The 12,492-nt window shown below is 33.5% G+C and overlaps 1 protein-coding gene across 1 annotated transcript in view; it reads right to left on the reverse strand.

Moving 5' to 3' along the window:
- The window catches only part of LOC126808384 (glycerophosphodiester phosphodiesterase domain-containing protein 5), a 42,738-nt gene extending 32,319 nt beyond the window's left edge, over positions 1 to 10,419 (reverse strand). The window contains exons 1-2 of the mRNA XM_050533058.1: positions 10,300 to 10,419; positions 4,017 to 4,226 (exon numbers count right to left, since the gene is read on the reverse strand). Of these exons, the coding sequence (XP_050389015.1) occupies positions 4,017 to 4,154 (138 nt within the window). The 5' untranslated portion in view covers positions 4,155 to 4,226; positions 10,300 to 10,419. The remainder of the gene's footprint in view (positions 1 to 4,016; positions 4,227 to 10,299) is intronic.
- Between the last annotated feature and the right edge of the window lie 2,073 nt (positions 10,420 to 12,492).

Below are 12,492 nucleotides of genomic sequence, written 5' to 3' on the forward strand. Positions count from 1 at the left end.
AATATTAAAATTTCAACATAATATCAGTAATCTGTCAAACTGATGTGTTAGAAATGAGATGAATACAAAAAATACCCTTTTTTTAAAATTAAATATGTGTAGTAGTATTTATAAAGAACTACCCATTTTTTTTTTATTAGAATATATTACATTTATAAAGACCTTAACCATTTTTTTTATTAGAATATATTACATTTATAAAGAACTAAACCAAGTCTTTTTTATTACAATATATTACATTTATACAGACCTAAACCATTTTTATTTATTTGTATATTACATTTATAAAGAACTTACCCAGTTTCATTATCAGATATATTACATGTACATTCGTAAAAAAAACTTACCAAGCTTGCTTTAAACATTTTTTTATTGTTTCCTATGGTTTGACCATTACATACAGTTTGTGATACAGTATTCACAGTATCATTAGCAGTAAGAGCACTGTTATTAGTAGTAGTATCCATAGCTCTAAAAAAACACAACCTTCTCTTATACTGGTACGTTTAAGAGAACTTAGGAACAAGCACCACACTATTTAAGTACAAAGTTTGGATCTGTCCCAAAATGTGACAGAGAAAGTTATATCAAACCACTCATCACAATTAATAAAATGCAGTTCAAGCAAGCCAAACACCCATAATCCTGGGTTTTGTTTGTAAATTTCTCTTTAATTATCCAATATGAAAGTAAGACGAATTTATCTCCCAACTAACACACCTTAAACCTAGATCACCAACAGTGTTTGAATGCTTCCATGAGTACTCAGTTTTAATCATCCTCAGTGGTCCTTACCGTGTAATCATCCATAAAATAATTAAGACGGATGAAAGAACAGAGATAGTTACTGCACAAACTAATGGTTACGAATCACTTTCTTTATTCCCTACAATAATCATTAGCTGTTCTCTTAATAATTATTTCCTTCTTTAATAACTTGATTATGTTACTATGATGTGTACCCTATTAAGAAATACATGTACAGTAGGCACACAACTACACCATCCTTCAGCTAAATACACAAAAAAAATTAAACTATGGAGGCTTCAGCTAGAAAACTGTATATTTCAGCTTAATGTCAATATATGTCATCACTACCTTTATTTATTGTAAACTCAAAATGTTGTGAAATAATATTTAAGGTTACAACTAGAAAAATAAATTGTCACAAAAGTTTTGGTTATTTACATTATGGTCATAAATTTTCTTGGCACTTAATTGTTTTCAAAGATCTATTAAAGCCTCTGAACATCATTTGAGCAATTGTTAATCCCTTGCAAACTTTGATAGTCAATATTGTGAAAGTTGAATGTCTAAAAGGAATATCAGTCCATAAATAGATAGTTTTATTCTTAACAGTATTTACAAAGATTTATGAAGAATTGAAAATTTGTCAACAATCGGCAAATAGATGTATAGGATATTGTCAACAAAAACCAATGCCACCTATGAGTTTTGTTGAATCCCTTTCTTTAATTTGATTGAATCCAAGCCAAGAGATTATCTAACGTCGAGATTTTGCTTTCTCTTTTATACATGTAAATGTTAAACACCGGTAATCAATTTTAGTGATACATGTATTTATCAAAAAATGCAAACGATGATTAGCTCTTTGAACTACATGTATATAAAATTTTGCAGTCATCAGGGTTATTCACTTGGTCACAAATAAAACCCATCAAAACATATGGTATTAAGAGGCAACCTTTGGAACATCCAACTCTGAAATTCCCATTCATCATAGACATGTATATATGATGAACTTGAACTCACTCAATCCTAATGAGCAACTCACCACAACTGAATGTTCTATTTGACTTTTACTGTAAGTTCATCAAGTCATACTTGACAGAAACGATAAGTACTTTGCTTATTTTCCGTAGTATAATTAGTACAATGATAGATTATGAAGTATGTATTTGATGTCAGTTGACGTAGATCAAATAATATTTCAGGAAAGAGTTGGCACACTTTATTATGTTAGAAATGTGGTTTTCCCAATAGTAGAAACCTGATTTAATTTCAATCAGCTAGCCTACATTTACACAAAGGTGTGAAACTAATGTCTTTAGATTTTTCCATTTGAAAAAAAAAGCAGTCGTACAAATGTGAAACGCTGTGCTTATTTTTCATAATAATATACCCTTCAAAAAAAGTCCAATCACGATTTGGGGCAATCTGACCCACTTCTCTTGCAGTGCCACATAGGGCTGACAGAAAATCGATTATCGATACAGTTTTAAAATATCCATAATCGCGCAATTATAGGTCCTCACTTGTAAGAAGAAGTCCAAAAAAATCATCCTTATCACTGTATTCTTTGAAATGCGTGCTTGGGCCTAGAACTGTAATTAAACAGAATAGTCATAATAAAACACACACGTTTTGTTTGTTTCACGCGAGACGTCACCAGTGAAAAATGTTGGCCGCTTATGTCATGATGAGAGCCAATGGTTTCACCTAACATTCAGTTGTGCCCCTTATTTTAACTCTTCATTTCTCTCAGTCAAACACGTACTTTCCCTTTATTATTTTATCAAGGAATTTGCGAAGAAATGTCTGAAGAGGAAATAACTCCATTTTACACATTATTATTCAGGTCATAAGCGACAAACGAAGTTGATCAAGTTTCTTTCTACACCTTGGTTTTGCTATGGAATGCTATTATTTTATTGTCAAATGTAAAATAAATGAAAAAAATTCTACATGTATACAGAATGATATCACAACATAAACTCGCATATAATCTATTATTCATGTACAAATTATCATTGTTTTCAAACCAATTGTAAGTCAAAATAATTTTCCGATATTATCGATTATTGATCGGCTGATGGTCCGCAATAATCGATTCTTGAAACAAGATCGATTGCCAGGCCTAGTGCCACGGCCATTTCTTGCAGTGTTGTCGGTTGATGTTGCCGTCGACAAACACGTCTACCTATCAAATTAAACGTAACACACTAAAGCAAAGATACGCTAAACAGTAAATCTTATGCAAGAACCGATAGGAAAGCAAACATCGATAGATAAACCACCACACAGCAGTTTTCATCAACCCTTCCTTGAAGTGTCAAATTTGACAATGAACCCCTCCCACGTGTATGGCGCTATTGCGTGTCGCATGTGCAGCTCAGTGGTTCTGTTGAGGCGATAAGTTCTTCATCTGTGAATATACTCTCAAAGCATGTCAAGTGTCCATGACTATTATCATATCACAACCTGCATAGGTATTTACATTAAAATATCCCCTACTTTTTTTTAAGAGTATATTTATGTAAAGTGTCATACAAATTGCAATATGGAACCCTCATACAGTAATGTCTATATACTGGGTTCATGTTCAAATTTATGTTTTTTAAATTGGTCAACTGTAGTACTAGATAATAATTCAATAAATCGAATATATATGTAAATTCCATTTACATTAAAAAAATTTATCGTTAGAAATACTGTGTGTGGTGCATGTACTATTGTATTATTATTTTTAGAAATAATCTGTAATCATCATTTATAATATGTGTGTTCTGGGATTCTTGTGCTGCCATTTTCACCTTTCATTCTATTGTGGTAACTAAGGATACATGCACTGTATCCTGGGTATCATTTAATCTTGAGCATTTAGCACTAATTTCTTTCACATTCATTCAATATCAAATCTTTGTTAAAAATTCTCAAAAATCATTTAACATCACCTAAAATCATCTAATTTGTATTTGTGTCCAGTTTAAAGCTGACTGTTTAATTTTGATAATGAATGTCCAATTTACAAGAATTTCATTTCTCAATCACTGTTAAAAGATAAACAACCAAATTGATTATTGATGTATAATGATTAATTTTTGAACAGTGATGGAGAAATTAAACACTTTTTGTAAATTGGACATTCATTATCAAAATTAATCAGTAAGCATTAAATTAAACGAATATGATAGAAATTAGTGCTAGATACACAAGATTAAATGGTACCCAGGTTACAGAGATGTATCTCTATTATTACTAGTATGACGACTTACCTTTCTACTGTCTCTAGTTGATTGTTTATAACGATGCCAGCGACAGCCTAATATACCTGTCATACAAACCAGACAATAATTATGTCTATAGTATTGTAGTTTAGCTTGAGTTACCATCTTGCTTTTCATCTTGAACATACAACATTAATCAACTTTTTGATCACAATATATATCTTCAGGCATCAGTGGTATGTCTTGTCACAAATATACCTGAAATAAATGAAGTTTCTTGATGAAAATATTTTTTTGTGAATTACTCAAGGGGAAAGGAAAATAACTAAGAAACATCAAAAAACAAAATATTTGTACATGAAAACATATTTACGTAAGCTCTACAAGTTGCTTTTTACGTTCTTTTGATTAAAATCAAAATTTATACGTTTCAATCTACATGTAACAAAAACCACTGAAAGCTATGATGTATAATGCAATATCATCAATGTATAAAATAACTTTGACATTTTTTTCTCCAAACAAATAACAATAACAGGCTTTATCCAAATGTAATATCTGAGCTTACCATCAGAAATTCCAAGGAAGATAAAGGATCCTAAGATTTTGTTTTATTAAGGATAGTATCACAAGATACAAACTGTACAATGTGTATAGTTAGCTAGCCAATATCAAGTATCAAGTATCACAAGACACAAGTGGATAGTTTCTCCCCTATTTTTCTCATTTGGGCCAGTTTAGGTGAGGGTAGATGATCACTCTCTTTTTACAGCGAGGTCTGAATACAAGATATCCAAGTCTATATTGCTGAAAATTTTCCCTGGCTAGAAATGTGTTCCATAAAATACAGATCTTTAAAAGTTATTATTTCAATTATTCCTACGACAGGCTTTTTGTAAGCCATTTTGAATATTGTCCAACTCTACTTACAAAAACAAAATAAAATCTGTTACATGTGTGACACCATGTAGCCTACATCCATACATCTAGATATGAAAACTTTGTCTAAATCTAAAGAAATCTTAAATTCTTTACCAGTACATGTTACAATATCATAGTTTTCAAGCTGAATTATTTAAGACTGTGGTCCAACATCTACATATATATCCATAATATGAACAAAGTATACAGCACATAATTCAAGTCAACCTAAAACTAGAACAATCCAATATTTAGCATGCAAGACTACCGGTACCATACACTTAACTTACCTAAATAAAGTATTACAATGTTAGAAACATGTGTTTACATTTTGTAATGGGCAGTAACACCACTCTAATTTTTGACGAAAAATAAACTTCAGAAAGTTAAATAGTTGGTAAAGAAAAATAAAATTTGTTGATTTAATTAAGTTTAATGTGTTGATGTCCACAGATAGAGGGAAGGTTGAGCTAACATAATGACATTGTGTTCTACAGTCAACAGTCAAAGACAAAATTAAAACTGCTATAACACTATTGTGGAAGTAGATGTTAAACCAAACAGACAGACAACAAATTTTAGAACAAATAGAATTGTAACAAACATCACTGTCAAAAGGATCAACCAATTCAACACTTTATTTTTACCTAAAGCAAAGGGTTTTAGCTTCTTTTAAAATTAAAATTTCATGATAAGCTTCCACTGCCAATGGCAACATCAAACCGCATCTCCTCTCATCATTTGACAAGATCAGTGTCTTTATCAACAGTTACACCTTAACTACCACAGATGACTGGGATAGCCCAGCATGATTCACTGGAGACCAGATGAAAATGTCCGAATATCTATACATTGTACATAAATGTACTATAACAACCAAGGTCATTTGGTCAAATTATGTAAAAGTTGAGGACTCAATGGGTACATTCTAAGTAATTTAGTTATACATAGTGTAGACACATTAGATTATAGATACTGTAAGCTTACAAACAATTAGGCCTAAACATTGCATGTTTTGCAGGCTGGAAAATAATTAGTTTTTTAGTTGTACCTGATCAAACTCCCTCCATATTATAATTGTGAAGACAAGTCCTGCAAATGTACACTGCCATACAAGTACATACGAATTTGAGCTTTCAGTGCTCTACATGTTTTTTATTATTATAAGTTAATGACCAATGTGATAAATTGCAGCCAGTCTCAACATGTTTGTACACTATAGCTAGTTAGATAATGAATATTCATATGCATTCCCCGATCCTAATTACAAAAGATTCTCTATTGTTAATCACGCCTTCCACTGATCTTAGGTTAGCATTAAATCAAGATCCAATGAAGACCAGTTTGGTACATGTAGCCTTACCGGACATGTACGTCAGACAAATAAGAAGAAAAATCTGAGCCGGACAGAATGGCTATCACCAGAAATGTTCATGATAAAGGGTTGATAAAATTATTGAAGTAACTAAAACCATCAGTATGTAAATTACTGGTACATGTATATCAAATCAATTGTAATTTGTAGCATTAGTAATTACTCATTGTAATTTATGAAAGATGAATTTCAATCTTTAATGGATGATCAGGAATATATTATTTATCTTTATTATTTACTAGCAGTTGACCCGGCATAACACAGGTTTAATCATGAACCAGAAGTAGCTTAACTCTGAAACCAGAAGTGGTAGGCTATCGGCATCAGGCCTATGTTACTCCCCGGTCTGAGCTACCTATATACACCAAATTTCAGCCTTGGGACAGTCCTAGTGTAGCCGCTAACCCTGAACAGACAGACAGACAAACAAACGACAGTCACAAATATTTGTAAAGATACACGTATATAGTACTGGTACAGTAAAATGACTAGTATTTATAGAAACCTTCATCATGCAAAATTACAACTGGACGGAGGGTCGGACAAGGACAGCTGTCTAGTCGTTCGGATGGGACGAAAAACTGAGGTCCCATGTACACATTGGCGTGCACGTAAAAGATCCCTTGGCAGTTGGAATTCGATATAAGAGTAGGCCATAGTGCCGCTGCCCGGGCAAAATTTCCCTCATAGCACATTGTATGGCGTATGCCCGTATTCATTAGCCAAGTTTAGGAGCATAACAGTAGGACGTTAAACCCCATTTCATTTCATTTCATGACGTATACCTGTAAAACTCTAAAAACAAAAAATGTTGAAAGACAAAAAATAAACATGCACGATCACATGTTAAATACATGTACAATAATACCGTATTAATAATGCTGACTGACATTTATAAACAAACACACCAACATACATGTACATGTAAGCTGATTGCATAATTTAACATATAGATATTATGAAAAGCTTATTATTTTATCAATGATAATTTGATATAAATAGTATTACGGTATACCAAGTAAGCTTATATGTAGCATAAATGAGACCAAATTAAATCAATAGTTGTTGAATTTGATTATTAAAATGAATGGATATACAATAACAGGAGTAGGATTTTAAAGGGGAAGACCAACGATTTTCAATAAGGTTTCCATAAATAATAAATATATATTTAGAAATAACCCCTCCTATAACATGAAAAAAACAAGCCAACAGTGAGGCTGATGTCCCCCGCCGAAATAGGAAAATAATTAGAGGACACATATAAATTTATCACAAATTATCTTTTACAAAGTATTGAACAATCAAACAGTATATCTTTACTTATAGTCTAACAATCAAAGTAGGAGAGTTATTGTTTTCCAAAGTCTCGACCAATCAAATTGCGTATCGCTCTGCTTACCCTGAGCAGAAAATGCTCATTATCAAACTTAGTCAAGGTATTACTGTAATGAAACTATACACCAAGTTTCATCAATCTCACTTAATTAGAACTAAAGTTATCGTGTCCCAAAGCATCAACCAATCAAATTGCTTATCTCTGCTTACCCTGAGCGGAAAATGCTCATCTTCGAACTCCATCAAGGCATTGACCTAATCAACACATACACCAAGTTTGAACATTCTAGCTCAATTAGGAAGAGAGTTATCGTGCCCCAAAGTATCAACCAATCAAATTGCTTATCTCTGCTTACCCTAAGCGGAAAATGCTCATCTTCGAACTCCATCAAGGCATTGACCTAATAAACACATACACCAAGTTTGAACATTCTAGCTCAATTAAAAGTTATCGTGTCCCAAAGCATCAACCAATCAAATTGCTTATCTCTGCTTACCCTAAGCGGAAAATGCTCATCTTCGAACTCCATCAAGGCATTGACCTAATCAACACATACACCAAGTTTGAACATTCTAGCCCAATTAGGAAGAGAGTTGTCGTGTCCCAAAGCATCAACCAATCAAATTGCTTATCTCTGCTTACCCTAAGCGGAAAATGCTCATCTTCGAACTCCATCAAGGCATTGACCTAATAAACACATACACCAAGTTTGAACATTCTAGCTCAATTAGGAAGAGAGTTATTGTGTCCCAAAAAGTGTGACGGACAGACAGACGGACAGACAGACAGACGGACGAACCCATTTTAATAGTCCCCTGCTTTCTTCGAAAGGCGGGGGACAATAATTTGTAAGCGAGAAATTAATTTTTATTAATACCGGAAGTGACGTAGTTGGTTCGACACACTCACTGGTCACTATAGTAAACATACAAATTTGGAGTAAGTTTAGCGCTGTATTTTGTGATCGTTTCGCCGTTTGGCAGAAAATCTGATGAAAGGTAATCTTTATTAGGATATTAAGAAGAAGAACTTACGGTGTTTTGAAGGTATAATATACAATGCGTTTGTGTAAATTAAGTTTCTAAACTGGACACTGTGACACAATTTAAGCCACATGGCTAATTGTTTACATCACGTGATAGCTGGCACGTGACAGATATTAACCGAACACAAATTGGCGACCTATTCGGCTAGCGACCTATTCGACCGATCCAGCTGGCAACCTGTTCGTTGGCAACCTATTCAGAATAAATTCAACAGTCGCCCAAACTCATCTATTTTTATCAACCAATAAAATCCAACGTAACGTCTATCAAATGAAAGTAGAATATATTATCATTTATCCATTCCTTTAGCTCAGAATAGAGATGTAATTTCGCATTATCTTACAAAATTCTGGACATCCAACTAAATATATTCCGAAAGCTGATTAAATAAGCTTTCGTAATATTATTAGTAAAAGTTGGCACAATCATATTAAAGGGGTGCGCTCTCATTCTGAATAGGTTGCCAACGAACAGGTTGCATATGTTATAGGAGGGATTATTTCTAAATATATATTTATTATTTATGGAAACCTTATTGAAAATCGTTGGTCTTCCCCTTTAACTACCAGCAATGGCAATACATGTACATTGTACATGTATACTGCATTCACTATTGAGTTCCTTGTTTTCAAAAATCATACACTGTACGCATGTACCTCTACATGTAAACAGGACACACGGCACAGTAGGCCACCCTGCCAAACCAAATTATGAAGTCAAATCAAGACACCCAACCATACATATACATGTAGTCTAATTCTTGTGTATGAAACAGAAACTCAATAATATAGGCCTATATTTACACTATTACATGTACATTTAATACCATAAACCTATTTGTGGTTAATCCTTGTGAATTCTGATAACATTTGGTCATGCGTACATTCAATTCACACCTAGCACAATTCTTTTTAAACCTGAACATGGAACACAGATTAGTGATTGATTTCGGGTATTGTCACTTGTGCAATCTACATTACATGATGTACTACATGTAACTGTAAGTCTGACATGCATGCTTAGATCTCTATTTCACGAAATCAAAAGAGGGCCTATACATTTTTGGGGAACACTCGTAGATCATAAAAACAGGATTTTTTCAAAAATCTACCAGACAGATTTAGAGTCATTCATAGGATACATGTCTGGTATATAAATTTCAGAGTTCAAACAACAAATTATAACACTATAGATGGAGGTACTAAAACAGATACCGGTATAGATGTAGACTAAATACAGATAAACATTTTCCATCAAATTATATAATGAATAATTAAAGAAAATCACAGCACTGTTTCAACTCAAAAACTGTAGTAATAATATTTATAAATTCAAAATAGGAATAAAAAAAATTCACTCTTTCTAGATGTATATACCATACCTAATACAATTTATATCATTATGACATGATATAACAATGAAATTGTGTTGTGAATAACACGCAGACAAATGAACAGTCAAAATCAACAATGACGAAGATCATTATCTCATTCTCAATCAACAAAGAGGCGAATTGCGACACATTGATTGAAGACACTAGGCTAGTAACACAGTCACTCACACAGACCACAGCAACCGTCGTCTCATCGGAATGTAACTTTTAACACACAAAATAAGTTATTTATCAGATAAAAGCATTGCTTTATTTACCTAAGAATGAAATTATCCCAGTCAAACAATTATTTTCATAACAAATAGCTTTTATTTCATTGAAAGTCGTAGAAGCTGTCAGATCACAGTGACTTCGGTAGCCATATTGGAATGTTGAGGTCAATTAGGTCATTGGTGTGATACAATTTCACGAATTTTATGACCGAAATTTCCATTTAAATGAAATACGAAACGATAAAATTGGGGGTTAGATTTTCGGTTTTGTGTTAATTTGGACTGATTCTCTTTATAAACACATTGCTTTACTCTGTTATGATACGAAACATCTTGTTTTAGTATAACGACGATGTTATATCTTACATGAAAATCAATAATCTAAAGGTGTAAAATTGTAGTTGCCTCCCTTTTAGCAGAACGGCTGATTTTTATAAAGCACATAAAAAACAGAAAATGAGTTGTAATTATACAAAAATAAAATTAGATCTACCTTGGAAATATTTGTATGTGTTTCATGGAGTGACGTGGATTTTAAAAGTAGCCCAGTGGATGTTTCGGTACAATAAAATCTCAATCTGATTAAAACACGAATCCTATTTCGCATACTGATCCCACTCTGTTCGTAATACTCTGTGAAACAGATTGCCTATTTCGGTTTATATAGTTCAAAAAAATTTCGTTTTACTTGTCTTTACTACACTAGGATCTGGAAGAGTTGTTATATTACCGGCGTTTTGGTTGAAGTGAAGGATAAGCCAATGAAACGGTCTGTTACGACGACTTCTTTGAGTGTCATGCACGGAACTGTGGGAAAACCACTAGAAACGTCAACGTTGATTGATTAATCAGTCTGACGTCATAGCTAGGATCAAAAGCCGCTCGTAAGACCCCTGACACGACCTTCAAGTACAACTTGTCAGATCTTCATGTAGTGTAGGCCATCGAAAGTATAAAAAAACGAAACGAAATGTAGGTCTGTTTTTTTAATCAGATTGATAATATCTTATCTTATATTATCACGTTCGATGACAAGGGCATAAATTAAAAATTTTCAAAACCACTTATAAGTTTATAATTATACTCTATCAGTTTAGAACATCAACAATTTACAACGTGATACGGCACAGAGCTATTTTTTGTTTATCAGTACGATCTTCTCAAAAACAGTGCGATTTTTCACAATCACAAAGACCTCGCCTAAGTTCAAAATATTTCCAATGGTCTTTTCATGTAAAAAAACGTGTATACGTGTTAAAGGGGATTTGTTGGAATCGTTAAATAGGTTTTAAGGAAGACACGGGTGTGTTTGTTTACGTTTTGATGGCTACCATTCAGGACATACTCTTAAAAATGACGAAATTCTCATTTAAATAGTTATTGTCTACCAGAAAACTAGAGAACGAAATCATCCATCTACATTTTTACTCCGTAGCCTACCTTATCCTTACTATCACACACCAAACTTTGATTACTGGCACTGGGTCACCACCCAACATTCTCATTGATTCTTTAAAAAAGAAAGAATAGTCGTTTGCCTCCACCAACCCGCATATACATCAGACAACATCGCCACAACGTCAGGCGCGGATTTAGAGGGGACCAGGTCAGCTCCTCCGTGGAGAAATTCCTCTCAGACCCAGTTCCAAAATTACATATTATCTGAAAGCTAAAAGCTCAGTTACTTTACATAAATATTATATAAATAGCTGTCTGAAATTTTTTAGCGCCTTCGGCACTTGATTCCATTATATCACCATTCTTCCACTCCTGATCTGTGGTCTTATACTCTCTCATCACTATCCAATTCACGGTTATAGTGAATCCCCCTGTTAGTAGTAGCACTAATGAGTGGCTAGTGGGGCAACAGACTGTACAAATCTTCTCACGAAACAATCGGAATTGCGGAATTAACATGCAGGCCCCGAGATTCTGCACCATTTCTTATCCTCTCGTTCACAAGAATTTGCTCCCATCAATGAACTCAAATGCCAGGAAATTTAGCCCCAGACTCAAAAAATTAAAAGCTTAATTACATATTATACGTTGCTATCTGAAGTTTTTTCGCTTTCGGCGAGATAATGATCGGCGGACAACTATATTATATATATACATGTATAGGCAATGCGATCTATGTTCTACCGGGGCGCTTCAGACAGTGTTATAGCTGCAGTAATTTGTTGACAGTCATTCCGGCTGGGATTGTGGATGGCGGCCTAGATTTGTATCCGTCCTAAT

Source organism: Patella vulgata, chromosome 1 (assembly GCF_932274485.2).
Source record: "Patella vulgata chromosome 1, xgPatVulg1.2, whole genome shotgun sequence".
NCBI classification, from domain to species: Eukaryota; Metazoa; Mollusca; class Gastropoda; family Patellidae; genus Patella; species Patella vulgata.